This window comes from Pteronotus mesoamericanus, unplaced genomic scaffold (genome assembly GCF_021234165.1).
Source record: "Pteronotus mesoamericanus isolate MK-2021 breed Mesoamerican mustached bat unplaced genomic scaffold, CSHL_Meso_final scaffold_174, whole genome shotgun sequence".
In the NCBI taxonomy this organism is placed as follows: domain Eukaryota; kingdom Metazoa; phylum Chordata; class Mammalia; order Chiroptera; family Mormoopidae; genus Pteronotus; species Pteronotus mesoamericanus.
This window is the reverse complement of record NW_026555309.1, coordinates 36382334-36397901: the sequence shown is the minus strand read 5'-3', so window position 1 is coordinate 36397901 and position 15568 is coordinate 36382334. Positions and strand designations below refer to the sequence as shown.

General features: G+C 39.8%; 1 protein-coding gene across 1 annotated transcript in view; it reads left to right on the top strand.

The window, feature by feature from the left end:
* Nucleotides 1-313: 313 nt before the first annotated feature.
* The window catches only part of TMEM65 (transmembrane protein 65), a 45231-nt gene continuing 29976 nt past the window's right edge, over nt 314-15568 (top strand). Inside the window, exon 1 of the mRNA XM_054590461.1 lies at nt 314-939. Coding sequence (XP_054446436.1) covers nt 636-939 — 304 coding nt within the window. The 5' untranslated portion in view covers nt 314-635. The remainder of the gene's footprint in view (nt 940-15568) is intronic.

The following is a 15568-nucleotide window of genomic DNA, read 5'->3' as shown; positions in this document are numbered from 1 at the left end:
TCCTCACCAGAGGGAGCGCGGCCCGCCAACCAGCCAACTGCGCCTGCGCGGCCCCGCCCCTCTCCGCCCCTTCCCTTCGCCCCGCCCCGTTACCCCTTTTACCGCCGCTAGGGGTAGCGGCGTTGGCTGCGGCCTGAGAACTTGGCCGCTTCGAGGGCTCAGGAGCCGTTCGGAGTGGGAACCAGGGGTGGCAAGAGGGTGGGAAAGCCGGCAGGAGAGAAGGGCGGCGCCGGAGGAGGGCGGTGCGTGGCTGACTCATCCCTCTGGAAAGGCAGGCTGACACACACGAGCCTTCGCCGAACCCGCCCGCCCACCCCGCTCCTCTCAGCTGGGAGGCGCCCGCCCGCACCGGCCACCCGCCCTCTCCGGCAGCTCTCCCAGCCCGACCGCCTTAGACAAAGTTTTTCTCATCCGAGGGATCGGAGGCGCCGTGAGCCTTCTGGTAGGGAACGGGGGACGGAAGCGGAGGCGAGCGCTGTGCGGGGTCCGGGGAGTGCATGGTTCCCGGCGCCTCGGCTGCCCATCTGGAGGACATCGGGGCGGGGTCGGTTGAGCCCCGCTCCTTCTTGTAGCCTCAGCCTCGCCACAGATCGCCCTCTGGGACTGCTGCGGGGGTCCCCGCTCCCCAAACCGCCATGTCCCGGTTGCTGCCACTGCTGAGGAACCGGACCACGCGCAGCCTGAGGCCGGGCCCGGTCGCCGCCGCCGCGCCCCGCCTGCCCTCCTGGTGCTGCTGCGGGCGGGGGCTGCTGGCGCTCGCAGTCCCCGGGGGCTCCCCCGGCGGCCGCCGGGGACTGGGCACCCATCCCAAGAAGGAGCCCATAGAGGCGCTGAACACGGCGCAGGGCGCGCGCGACTTCATCTACAGCCTGCACTCCACCGAGAGGAGCTGCCTGCTCAAGGAGCTGCACCGCTTCGAGTCCATTGCTATCGCCCAAGGTAAGGGGGGTACTGGGGGTTAGCCCGGAGGCCTGTCGCTCTCCCCTGTCCCGCCTACCCCGGGACGCCCCGCAGCCCCTCGGCCTGGGACCCCCGCCGCCGCCCCACCCGCCGGCCCCCCTCGCCCGCCTGGCCCCGCGCCTGGGACGTCCGAGGGGGGAACTTTCCGCCTCCTGAGTGTCCTCGGGGCAGGTAGGACCGGCGTGGATTGAGCCGGGCATCCAGGGCCAACGCGTTGGTCGGCTGGTTCTTCCTCAACCTCAGAAGCCCGAGCCTCAGCCCTCATTGCCAGCCGATACTATTTTGATTTTGTTTTGATTTGCTGTGTGCCTCCCCTCCCCAGCCCCCTTGTCCCTAAGTCCTCGAGGCTTTCTTGTGAGCGTGCAGCCGTCCTAGTGGCATGCATGCGTCCTCTGAAAGTGCTATAGACCCGAGAGGCAGGGAGAAACTTTCTTGAATGGTTATGAAACGAAGATGTATGGGCTCCTCTAAGAAGGGATGTTGCTTCATAGGCGGAGATGCTCTCCGCCGATTGTTTGCGCACACATCTGGTTGTATTAATTTGTGCGGCCGAAGGAAACATTTCCCTGGGAAATGGAAAGACTGGATCAAACCAGCAACTGCAGATGTATACTGGCAAGTCCGTATGAATTCGGTTCTTCGCTAGTTAAATTCCAGTTTTTGTTGTTTCCCCAGAGGTTGAAAGAATGAAGTAAACAAGAAGGTTATTTTCTGGGCAATTGTGGCTCTACAAGAAAAAGCGAACTTCTGCTCGAAAGTAATCTGGAACGGTGAAAGCAAAGCTATTTTTAAGCCGACATGTTAAAATGGGATATTTTTAAAACCAATGCGGAATGCTGGCAGGTCAGAATTTGAGTCCAGCTGAAAAAGCTAAAAATTCATAAATTCAAAAGGATGAAAAGAGCAAAGGATAAAATCATTCAGTCTTAAATATTTTTGCCATTTAAATACGGTAATACAGACAAAATACATGGCTACTATTTTATATTACATTCTGATGTGTTTGAAAATTAAAAGTTTACTTTCCCCCTAAAGTTTCTAGGTTCCATTCTATAGATTCCTTAAGTGTAGAGCACATTGATTTGGAACAGGGCATTTGGTTTGCTACAGCCTTTGGAAGGTTTTCCTTTGGTCTATGCACAGGAATGAAGGAAAGAGTAACACAACTCATGTACACATGACTTATCTATGCTATTGATACTTCTTCAGAAACTTTTTATTAGTTGTGCCTTTTAACCACTTTTTTCCTTCAGTTCAGGGAATTGTGGACCAATGTACAGTATTGGATGATTCAAGACATCATCTACCCACAGTGCTTTTACAGTAAAAAATGTAACATTTCAATCAATTCATTTATTAAATGCGTAATCATGTTCTATGGAGTCATAATCAAATGCTAGCATATTTTGTAAGCTATGTGTGTACTCAGTATGTGGTTTTTTAAATACTCAGTTCTGAAAATGAGGTCCTTGAAAAGCAATATATACACTCATATGCCAAAACATTAATTTTAGGAATCTTTCTCTATGGGCAAGACTATTAAAAAACTCATTTGACTTTTTCTAAGTTATTTCTTGGAAATGCTGCATTATCATTGTTACAAGATTGGAGGGCCCTATTAATATAATTTTATGACAATTTTTGAAAAAGCATTCCAGGTTAAATTTTTCTGTCATACATATTGTACACTACAACAGAGATACTACCTACATTTTCCAATAAAGATCATGTTTTTAAATTTAACATGGTTTTAAGTATGCTAGAAAGGACCTATAAACTTTAGTCAGTGGAGATCAGTTAGTGTCAATTATACTTAATAAGTATGTAAGTTATATGAGAGAGAAGTTAGTAATTTGTCTTCTTTTTTAAAATTAAACAGGCAAGGATATAGGAGACAATGTGGTAGTTAGTTGCTTATCTCCTGTTTAGAAGCTAAAGAACTTCAAAGTTTAAATCAACTATTTTTGCCAATGTTGATGACTAAATTATTGCCCCTTGACTCAAATGACACTTAAGTGATGCATGCCACTACTTTAATTTTTAGGACAGTCTTAGTGTTCCTTATTGTTTTCAATATGAGTATCTGTAGTTACTACGGAGATAACAGGAATCATCACAACTAAATTAGGTAAAGAGGGTTTTATTATGTTGCAAATGAATACAGCTCATTCCATGCTGAAATCAACATTTTCCCAGACAAATGAAAAATTCCTGCTTTTCTTTTATTGTTGCTTTTTGAATATTTTTAAATACCCGACTTGTATTAAATGTGTGTGCTTATTGCATATTCTAATGAAATAAATTCTGTTAAAAGGTCTTTTTCTTATCATAGGAAACCTTATGTGATCATGGGAAGGTTGCTTGTATGATCTGATTCTTTTGGACTTGGTATAATGCTTTGATATGTCAGTGGAATCTACTGCTGAAATTTGGAACTTTTGCCCTTATCTCCCTTATCAGTAGGCATGCGAAACAGTCTGTGACGAGACAAAGCAATAGAATCAATTTATAATAGATAAGGCTTACTTTGTGGGATGTTTTATCATAGCTACATAGGATATTGTGATTTTTAAACTACAAACTAACTTCCTCCCCAATTTTAAGAAAGTTGATGTTGTGTTCTCAGCTTACCTGCTCAACCTGATCTTTTTCCAGAAACAGTTCATATCCTCTTGATAGTACACTGTTCATTGTTTTTACAAGTAGGGCTGGCAAGCAGTCATTATTATAGTTGTCTTTAATTTTAGCCAAGATTTTAAAACAAATTTGTCTCCTACTTTTTGCATTTATAATTTCTATTTATACCTATTTTTAAAAACTGTCTCCAGGACCCCCGCAGATACCAAATTCTGTGGATGCTCAAGTCCCTTATATAAAATGGCATACTATTTACTCATGACCTATGCACGTCATCCCGATATACTTTAAATTCTCTCTAGATTACTTATAATATATAATATAATATAAATGCTTTGTAAATAGTTTTTATACTATATTGTTTAGGGAATAATGACAAGAACAAAAAGTCTGTACATATTCAGTACAGATGCAAGCATCCCAGGCCTAACTACGGTCGTGCACATCAGAAACAAGTAACTTTTTTTTCCGAATATTTCTAATCTGTGGTTGGTTGAATCCCCAGATGCAGAACCCACAGATACTGAGGGCCAAATGTATAGCAATTTGGGTTTTGAAGGATGGGCAGTGGCACTGCTTTAGTTATATATTGCTGTATTACAAATAATGCTGTAATATACTAGCTTTAAACAAATATGTATTGTTTTATAGTTTCTGAGGAACAGGAATCCTGGAACAGTTTAGTGAGATGTTTCTGATTCAGGGTCTCCCCTGAAGTTGTAATCAAGCTTTCAGCTGGGGCTGCATCATTTGAAGTCTTGACTGAGGCTGGAGAATCCATTCCCAAGAAGGCTCATTCACTTGGCTGTTGGATGAAAGTCTCAATCTCTGGCCATGTGGGCTTCTCTCCAGGGCTGCCTAAGTGTTCTCAAGATTTGGCAGTTGGCTTTCCAGAACAAGTGATGACACAGTCTAAGCTGGAATCCACAGTGTTTTATTATCCAATCTTGGAAGAGATAGTCCATTTCTTTTGTCCTGATACATTGTAGGAGGGTACTATACAGGGTGTAAAACCAGGAGGCGAAAGTCATTGGGGAGCATCTTAGAGGCCGATTTCCACACTTATTTAAGATGCTGTAATTAATGTTTATTGGAGAATTTCATAGAGAGATAAGAGTTGGCTTTTGGGGTGACACAATAAAAGGTTTAATTTGAAAAAAGGAGCTTCCTAGGTAATATTTTTGTTAAATGTGTACTTAAGGTATTTTAAAAATGGGATTCTTTTTATATATATAACAAATAAGATGTACTAATATGAACAGAGCAGTTATTCTATCAATGTTAGATCTTAATCAGCTTGCATTTTTTTCTTTTTTGTTGTAGAAGTGGTAATTACATACATTTAGGTTTGCTTTTTACCATTTATCTACATTCTAATAGACACACCATATAATTCTAAACTATAATCTTGTAGTTCTCACCTTTTGTGATTATTTAAGGTAGGATAAGGAGCTTTGTTTTGAGAACTTCTGCATAGCATAAGGGGTCTTTGTCAAAGTGAAAGGCTGGAAGATAAAAAGCTGATATTAAAATGGCTACGTAGAATGCTTAAAAACAAGATTTTTCATGGAGTGCTGATCCACTAGGGATCTTGAACTCTTAAGGAGAGTATCTCCATTTTTCTCATCTTATTGTTCAGGATTATGTGAGAAAGTAGCAACTCTGTTAAGCTATTAACTATTAACCCCTGAGGTGAATTAGAGATAATTTTGGCTTTTGCTCAAAGAGAATAAGAAAGAGGGCAAGGAAAACATTTCATCCTCCAAATTAAGATACATGAGTAAAGATATTTCAGTCCCTTGGTTGAAATAGTAAAAAAGGAATGAGGGAAGGGTAGCCCCAACTAGACCCAGCAAGAGGCTAAGAGCCAGGATGAGGCTCTGCAGTGTGAATTGAATCAGGAGGAGTGAGAGAGATCTAATAAGCTGAGAGGTCCTATACCTTGGGCCTAGATAGGTTAAATGAAGCTTTGCCATGACCAATTATTTTATCAGAATGCAAAGAAACTAATTATATCAGTATGTTTCAACAAGCTTAATTCTGAATACTTTAGAGTTACTGGGCATATTGGAGTGGCCCCTGTTATTAGGGATTACTGCCAGTAGAGAACAGATAACACAAATAAGATTATTTTCCATTATAAAATGGATATACGCTGTTTAAATCTTTAGTACATACAACTTATATCTGGAGTTATGTGTGATTTAAAACAACCATTCTATTACATCTCTTGATTTTGTGAATCAGGACTATATTCAGGGTTCAACTGGATGATTCATCAGTTTCATGTGGTGTCTATGGAGGTCACTCTGTAAACTTCAGCTGGAAGATGGGCTGGTTACAGGGTCCAAGATGGCTTCACTAATGTCTGGGACTTTGGTAGAGATGGCTGGAAGGCTGGGTTCAATTCGCGTGTTTGACCAGACTAGGTACATGTGACCTTGCCAGCATAACAATCCTAGAATGCTGTAATAGCTGATAGACCAAGAGTCCCAGAGAAAATGTCCCAAGAGGGTTAGATAGAAGCTTTATGACTTTGTATTAGTTTCATATTGTTGTTATACCAAAATGCCACAGATTTAATGGTTTAAAACAACACAAATTTATTCTCCTAGTGTCCTGGAGGCTTGAAGTCCAAAATGAAACCAAAGTAGCTAAAATTACTGGAGGCTCCGTAGGAGAATCTGTTCCTTGTCTTTTTCAGCTTTTGTCATTCATTGGTTCCTGGCCACATCACTTTAACCTCTGCTTTTGATTGTCCCACCATTCTCCTTCATCAACTTTTTCCCCCCTCCCCCATTATATTAATATTTATAATAATATTTAGAACCTGCCTAGATTAATCTCACTCTCTCAAAATCCTTAATTTAATAATACCTGTAAAATCTCCCTTGCTGTATAAGATAACGTATTCTCAGGTTGGAGGATTAGAATGTGGACATATTTGGGGACCATTATTCAAATTACCACCCGACTAGCTTTGGAAGTCCCAGAATGTTGTTTCTGCCGCACGCTATTGGCTGAGCAAGTCACTAAGGCCAGTCTGGATTCAAGGGAAGGGAAATTAGGAGGAGGTATTTCGTGTAGATGACCATACCTAATATTGTAGTCTGTTCCTTTCTATCAGCACATGTAAAAAAATGAATCATTTCTGTTAGAAGTCTTGTATTACATCTTTCTCTATTAACATATACCATTAACATTAGGTTTTTGTTTTAGGAAATTTGAACATTAGTTCTTGTGCTGAGTGCTAGTACAGTTATTCCTTTTATATACTGAGAGATATAAAATTCCTTCTTCCATATGAGGATTTCTCAGCATTGACACATTGACATTTTGGACAGGGTGATTCTTTGTTGTGGCGACTGCCCTCCACAGAAGATGTTTAGTAGCATCCCTGTCCTCTACTCGCTAGGTGACAGAGGCACCCTCCTACCCACCTCACCCCTAGTCCTGGAAACAAAAATATTTGCAGACATTGCCAGATATTCCACAGGGAAGACACTGGGTAAACGGAAGAGGAGGGTAGCAAAATCGTCCTGATTGAGAGCCATTCCTTTCTATGAAATTCTGTAGGCTATTTCTTCTTCAGTTTTCTGCCTTATCTCTCCTACCTATCAGTGTACTCTCTTTGCTTCTAACTCATTGCTTTATTTTACATTTATTTGTCTCTGAATAAGGACAGAAGAGTAATAGCTTACTTCCTTGTCAAACTCCACCCTTCTATCAAATAAATGAGCCTTGTGAAAACTCTTTTCCTTGATTTTGATGTCTCTTCACATCTGAGTTCTTGACTAAATTCTAAATGTTGGACGCTTAGAAAATATGGCTTCAAATAAGTTAAACACTGCTATAGTGTTTAATTCAACACTAATTAATTTCATGTTGTTCATTTCAACAGTAACTTATTGCTAACTTTTTTACAGTGATTGTGACAAGCAATTTTTTATAAACAAATTTGTGGATAAGAAAATTGAAATAATACAAAGTTTACAACTTAATAGGGTCATCCAGAAGGTCAGTTGCAACTAAAGATAATGGATGATATTGAATATTGGGGATGACCTGATATTGAACCATTTCATAGTTTCATGTTTTTTAAAAATAGGGATGAATTTGTGTAACCACACTTTTGTCTTTTTTTTTTTTTTTTTTTTTTTTTTTGCATGTCAGTGTAAAGCTTTCTGGAACAAATAGAGACTAAATCCTTGAGTGAAGATTTTATTAGCATTTTTCTCAAGTCAGATGAATTAATTAGTATGTAGATTTATAGGTCTCTCCCCTTGTTTTTGACTCATAGGTTTATGTCTGCTTTAAGTTAGTGAAAACAACCGCATTAAAAACAAGAAGTTAGAGCCCTGACCGGTGTGGCTCAGTTGGTTGGGCATCATCCCGTAAAGTGAAAGGTCATCCCCGTCAGGGCACGTGCCTGTGTTCTGGGCCAGGTTCCCAGTTGGGGGCTTGCAAGAGGCAACTGATCAATATTTCTTTTCTTCTCTTTCTCCCTCCCTTCCCCTCTCTCTACAAATAAATAAAGTCTTTAAAAAACAAAACATTAGATGTTAAAATATAATAACTTAATTACCTAAAACCCTCTGGTAAATGAGAGATCTTTCCAGACAAAGGACTTCACTGGTAACAAGATGTCATTCCTCTTAAGCTTTGAAACCTTTACTTTTAAAGCTTTTGTTGGAAGCATATTTGAATATACTGCATTTCTCTCTCCCTTAGTAAAAATATAATGAGCATAATTTGGCTTCTACTAGATGTCAGAGTCCTTCTATACCGTATTTTAATACAGTGATTTTCTTTGGGGCTACTTCTGTTTGTAGACATACTAGTCATCATACCACGTGCCTCTGGAACACTGTGCCATTTCATTTGGCAGGCTTTTTAGACTCTGTCATAGTAAAATGTGCTGGGCTTATAGTACCCCTCCCCCTGCCCCCGGTGGCTTCAGACTGTTCTACTCTGTTCTCATTCATCTCTTGTGGTTGTGGTAAACTCTTTTCTGCTGTGTAAGGAGGTCTGCTTCTTGGCATCTGTTATTATTTCTAATGTGGACTCTTTGTCACTCTTCTGCAGTGTTTTTTTCTTTTATTCTCATTTTGATTTTGATCCCCTTATGCTTCTCAGTAGTGTTTAATCCTGATAACATTTCAAGGTCATAGACCACTACCCTCCTTTATCTTTTCAACTAGCTAATTGCATCAATCACATTATTATTGATCTTTGACTCTTCAGAGCTCACATTGAAGATCTTATGAGTACTTTTGCTAATATCTAGATTGTGGCTGTTCAAAGGATCATTTAACCGAGGTATTACTATTTTTGGATCTTAAAGTTTTGGGGAATTTTATATTAGAATGGTTTTCTTGGTTTAGTTTAGATTTTCCTTTTTCTTTCTGAGCTTTAGGATAGATTATTTAGTACACTGTATTATTAAAAACATTTGGACTTTAAAAAACAGCCTGGTATTTTATAACACAACTTCTAAATTTCTATTGTAAAACGGCTCATATATTATAGAAGATACTCTGCAGCTGCCACTATTGCTCCTAACACCATCTTCAGTACAATTATTTAGCAATTGTTAAGAATTTATGTGTCAAACATATTGACTAAGTGAGTTTTCATGTAATTATTTTGTTTACTTGTAGAGAAAAGGAATGATCTCTGTTCTATAGATTAAGAAACTGAGGCTAAGAGGAGATTGTCCAAGATCCTGTAACCCGTGTGGCAAAGTTTTTTAACTTAGCTTTGTTTGACTCTAAAACCCCTGTTCTCTTTTATTTGCGGGGGGAGGGTCTTTGGGTGGAGGTGGGTAGAAGAGGGAAGAGACCACTGTGTGGAGGGGTGGGAGTGTAGGGAGTTAAGGAGCCAGCCAGGCCGGACCACCGTTCAGGGTAGGGCCGACTGACGACCAGACCACTGTGTGTGTGTGGGAGTGGGGCAGTTAGGCAAAAACCTCTGTTCTTATTATTACTCCCTTCTGGATATATATACCAGGGTTTTTTTAATACATGCTGCAAAAAAAGGTTACACTTCAAGTGCTCCATAGAAGTCACATATCTTATTCTATCTTTTATATGTTCGTACAACATACAACAGTCAATACAGAAGCAAATATGGTATCGCTACTTTAAAATAAAGGAAATCAAAGTAAAATCTGTGTGCAAAAAAAGTTTATAAAATATATGAGGGATTTGGGAAAGTCAGAAAACTAGTATTGGGGACTCTTAACTATCATAAATTTCTAACCTGTACTCTATTATTTCTTTAGATTTTTGAATGAGTTTTGTAAAAGATATCTAACATACTTTTCATAGAAAAGCTTTCCAAACTTTGAAAATTTATTCAATTAATAAATATTGTTCTTTCTATAATGTAATAGACACTGTTGGGGGTACATCAGAGAATTAACTTGGTATAATACTCTCATGAAGCTTACATTTTTGACAAAGGAAAAATGCGTGTAATATAGTAAATAAACAAAATAATTATAAGGAGTCTTCGCTGTTAGAGTGAACAGAATGACACTTAATTTAGATAAGGTGATCTGGGAAGGCCTTTGTGTGGGTAATATTTAAGCTGAAAATAAAGGATTGAGAAACCAGTCATTCATACAGCTGGAGGAGGAGCATTCTGAGAAGAAGGAAAAGCAAATAACCAAGACTCTAAGGTAGGAAGGGGCTTGGCAGAGCACAGGAATTGACAGAAGGCAAGTATGGGTGGAATTTAATGAACAAACTGGAATGTGGAATGAGATGGGCAGGTAGACAGATGCCAGATTAGTCAGGATCTTTCACAGTAAACTCTAAGAAAGCCATTTGAGGGTTTGAACACAAGAGTGAAATAATTTAAAGAGTACTTTGGCTGCTAATGGACTCATTGAAGGGTGCAAATGCATAAGCTGGGAGACCACTTAGGAAGCTGTTAACAGTAGTCGAGGCGAGGGATGATGGTGGATTAGACTAGGTGGCTACAGAGATGGAGAAAAGAAGATGGAGTCAAGGTATTTATTTGAGAGTGAACGGATGGACTTGGTGGTGGGTTGGAAAGGGGCAGGTAATTAAGGGGAATAAAATAGAAAATGAGGACTTAGATTTGTGACTAATGTTTGAGTAAAAGATGGTCCTATTAACTGTGAGGGAGAAGTCTGGGAAAACATAATTTTGAGTATAGAAATTAAATTGTTAATTTTGGACATGTTAAGTTTAAGATACATCTGTGAATGGAGATGTCAGGTAATTAGGATGTGTGTGTGTATGTGTGTGTGTAACATAAATCTGAAACTCATAGGGGAAGTTTAGGCTGAAGATACAAGTGTGGGTGTCAACAGTTGTATGTAGATGGAGAAGAAGGTCCAAGAGAGAACTCAGAAACACTAATGTTTGTTGGAAGGGAAGAGGAAGAAGAACCAGAGTTCAAAGGAGACTGAGGAGAGTTTCCACAAACTTCCTTTCCATAGGAAGAATAGCAAGAACGGTGTATTCCAGAAGCTAAGTGAGGAAGATGGGGGAATGATCTGATGCTTTAGCTAGGTCAAGTAAGGGGAAGACCCTGGGGAAAAAAGAAGGCACATAGGATTTAATAACACAAAAGAGACTGATACTTTTGTCAGAAGCAGTTTTATAAGAACTATGTCAGTGGAGGAGAGAGTATCAATAAAGAAGGATTCAGCTCTTAAAGGAAACTTTGGATAGTAATACTGTAGTAGCTTGAGTACTACTGAGTTATCTCTCTCCTCATAGGTTAGAAGACTGGATTTATTTTAAATATTTGTTACTAGTATACTCATTTTTGTAACAGACAGTACTTTGTGGAATTCTAATTCATCAGAGAAAAATAAAATATAGGTAAGCAAATCACACCCCTTTTTAGCAGCATTGTATAGGAAATATGCAGGCCATTTAGCAGGTAAGATCTTTTCATTTTCTTTGGTAAGAATATTATAGAAATCAAGAAGATGATTTGAAACTCCATTTTTCAAATTACAATACCTAAGAACTGGGGGTCACATTTTTTCTGGGGATATAGGATAGTCCCTGGCAAACTGGACTGTTGGTCACCCTACCTGACAGTATTTTTGACCTTCTCACAGATTAAAGTTTTTGACTCACAGGAGAGATTGAAAACAGGATCCAGGTAGAATTCCATGCTCCTGCACGACTGCTTTTCTGCTCCTGAAGCTCTGCACCAAAAGCAGATGCTTTCTTAAGATTCCCTCTCTTATCACCTCTTGTATCTGGTGGGGTTTCTGGTGAACGAATCTGCAAGAAAGCGCGGGCTCCCCCAATTTCTGTGTATGCCAGTGCCTTCTCACTGCCCCACCAGCCCACACTCTCCCTTCACCTGTTCCCTCACTATTCTAGCTGTACCCTTCTTAGGGTGTCTGGTTGCATCGATCCCAAGTAAGCAAGTGCTAACGTCCCCTATGTCCTTGCAGGTGCTTGCCTGTGTTTTAATTTAGGCCAAGTTTGCCCTGTGACTTCAGTTCTCTTATGGATTGGTTTAGAACTAAGTCATGAATTTGAATTCATTTTGACTTTGTTTCATGTAAGCAGTGCTCTTTGTAGTGCCCCACGGTGGGAACCTTGCCTTACAAAGTTTAAAATACATATAAAATCATCTGGGAATCTTACTGAAATGCAGGTTCTCTTTCCATAGGTTTGAGAAAGGACCTGAGGCTCTGCATTTTTAATACATTTCCAGTGATTTCAGTGCTTCCGGTCTAGGGACCATGCTTTTCTGAGTAGCAAGGTTATAGAAGGTGGTTTTGTTTTTGGTTTTCACATGGGAGAGAAGGAAGGTCACATGCAAGGTCTATCTAGAGGTATCCAGCCATGTAATATGAAAAATAGAGACATCATTGAAGAAGATACAAGATACAAGAAACATTGTACAGAGGACAATGATGCCTCAATCACCTTCAAAGCAGGCCCCTTGGAACCTCACACAGTTCTCCCAATGTCTCTTCCACTCTTCAAAACACTCTGCGGAATCCTGTGTTGTTGCCATCAGCTGCCCTGTTGTATTTCCCTGAATCTCATCGACAGTCTGAAATCCTGTCCCTTTCAAAGATGATTTTAGTTTTGGGAAAAGCCAGAGGTTACAGGGCACCGAATCTGGGCTGTAGCAGGGCTGAGTCACCTGGGTGATTTGATGTTTTCCCCCCCAAAAATTCTACAGCAGACGTAATGCATGCGTGGGTGGATGAAGCTTCCTATGGCTGCAGCCATTTTTGCCATATTGCACCTCTCAACTGACAAGGAATATTGAGGTAGTACTTCTTATTAATTGTTTGGCCTGGAGGGGCATACTCGTGATGGACAATGCCTTCCCAGTCAAAAAACACAGTTACCATAGTCTTGATCTTGCTGCAACTTGGCCACGCCTTCTTCAGGCGTGGAAAACCAGGCAATTTCTATTGGGATGACTGGACCTTCCTTTCAGGATCATAGCCATAGACTGACGATTCATCTCTGTTTATGATGTCCTTGAGGAAATCTGGTTCATTGGTAGTGGTTTGAACCAAGTCATTCTCAGGTATTCTGCTTGTTGCAGGCCTTCCAGAACTTGGATGACTTTCAACAGATTTTTCTACCATTTTTGAAGCATTTGTGCCACATGTCTATTTGTGCCGCACTTACTGTATTGTCCCTGAAAGCAGTACATGTGTTCACACAAGGACACCTACCACCCCCACTAACTAGTACAGTGATGTTGTCACTGTTCACTCATGTACATTCCAGTCCACTCTCCTTGGCTGCCAGGCTACATCGATACCGTGCAAACAGTTCTTGTTATATTAACAGTGGCAGGACTTTTTATGGACAGACCTTATAGATAAGCTCAGGCATGCTTGAGTTGTGAAAGGAAACAGGCAAACAGATATGAGAGTGATAGCGTAAGATGAGCACTTTCGGTGATCTGGTAGAATTTTATGTTTGTGTGTGAGAAAGATCTTCTGGTTTAAAAAACATTATACAATTGTTTTCCCTCAAAAAACATTCTTAAAGACATTAGAAAAGCTGAATTGTTAACACTGATTTTATAGCTATACAATGAGAACTTTTTAGTGTAATTGTACTTTCCCCACCTTATATTAGTTTTTAAAGTTTGAAACAATTTCAAATCTATAAAGAAGTTTTAAGTATAGTATAATAAGCCCCTCCCACCCCCAACATTTGAGAATATGTTGCTAACGTGATGCCCTATCATACCTGTTACAGGTTAAGTTCCTTGGGAAGCGGTCTCTAGGACAGTGATTAGCATGCAAGAAATTTATTGGGGAGTGCTGTTGGAATCCTTACCTTAGGAAGAAAGGAGTAAAGCAGGTTTTGGCAGTAAAAGTGATGCAGTCTCAGCAGAAGCCTCAGCTTCTTGTGGAGGTTTCTAGAGATAGAATGACCCTTCAGTGTTGTCCTGAGTTGAGCGAGAGGTCTGGGCCTCCACCTCCGTGAATATGAGCTGTTGGGCATGGATAGCCCTGGGCGGGATGCAGAGTGTTGGGTGAGGCGGCGTTCTTCGGGTGAGGCGGCGTTCTTCAGCTGACGCAGTCCTCCAAGATGTGGGAATGTTGAACTGCTGCCATTTGAGATCCAGATACGCAGCCAGAGGAGCATGGAGAAGGTGATGAAAAGGATGAAGGTATTCCAGAGGAACGACTCTGGTACAAACTTCACACTAAAGGAACTCTCAGAGACATATTATGTCATTGAAAGTACAAAGGATAAAATGCGTACGCTAATCCAAACGTAGAAAGGAGTGTGAGAGTCCACCAAGGCATAGGAAAGATGCCTGCTCCATATTGTGTTACATTATGAGAAGAGTACTAGCGCTGCTGAAGCTACCTTTGATAATTTTTTTACAAAGAAATAATAAAACTTGAATCATCAGAGTTTCTAGTATTTTAAATTATGGTATACTAAATAAACAGTTCTAGTATTTCAAAATTTTTTATTTTATAACTCAGTAGAGTAGTTTTAAAATTTTTTCATTGCAGTATAACAGACATACACTATATAGTTTCAGATGTACAAGAAAAAGATTTTATATTTGTTGTATATATTGCAAAATGATCACCATGGTAAGTATAGTTAACATCTGTCACCATATGTGGTTCCAGACTTTTTTTCTTGTGAGAGAAGTTTTAACATTTGGAAAAAAATTTTAAAGGTCACAGAACAATTGTAACTTTCTCCATTTTGCACGGTTTCAGCTTGCACTGGCATTTTAAGGAACCCCCACTACTGTGCAAAGTGAGGATTGCCTATATTCTAGCATGATTCACTTCAAAATTCCATATACACTTTTAATTTATACATATTTTATTTACTTTATTGCTTGAATACATTTTGATTTTAAAATATTTTTAGCAGGCAGATATCCCAAACCTGAGATTGCCATTGTGAAGCCAGCGAAGAAGTTATCATCAGCAGTGGTCCCTGATAGTTTTGGTATAGTACAATCTTAACAGTGCTGATTGTTCACTAGATGTTTATTGCGAACGGCAAAGCATCTATTTGACAGAACTTTTTGACTTCTTGCTGATTTGAAATAGCATGCTTTAGTTATAATGATCTTTTTTTTTGCATCATTGTTTTAGACTGTTTACAGAATATTTTTTACTATCTAATCCTAGACTCTGTGGATATGATGGAATAATAATTGCATGTTTAATTAACTGAAGGATTAAATTTATGGCCTTAACAAAAGACTAAATCATTTATGTATAATTATACTTAAATAGTGTATTTTAAAAATTGTTGCAATAACCCTGGCAAGGTACACATAAGAAGCAACAAAGATTGTTAATTTCTTTAGGATGAATGAGTAGGAAAAAAGACCATACAGAGAAACCTTCAGAATATATACTGTACAGAGAAACTGTATTGAAGTAACTGAACTTCAGGAAGATATATTTTAAATATATATTCTTGAGTAATTTGAAAGCCTTTTATAATTT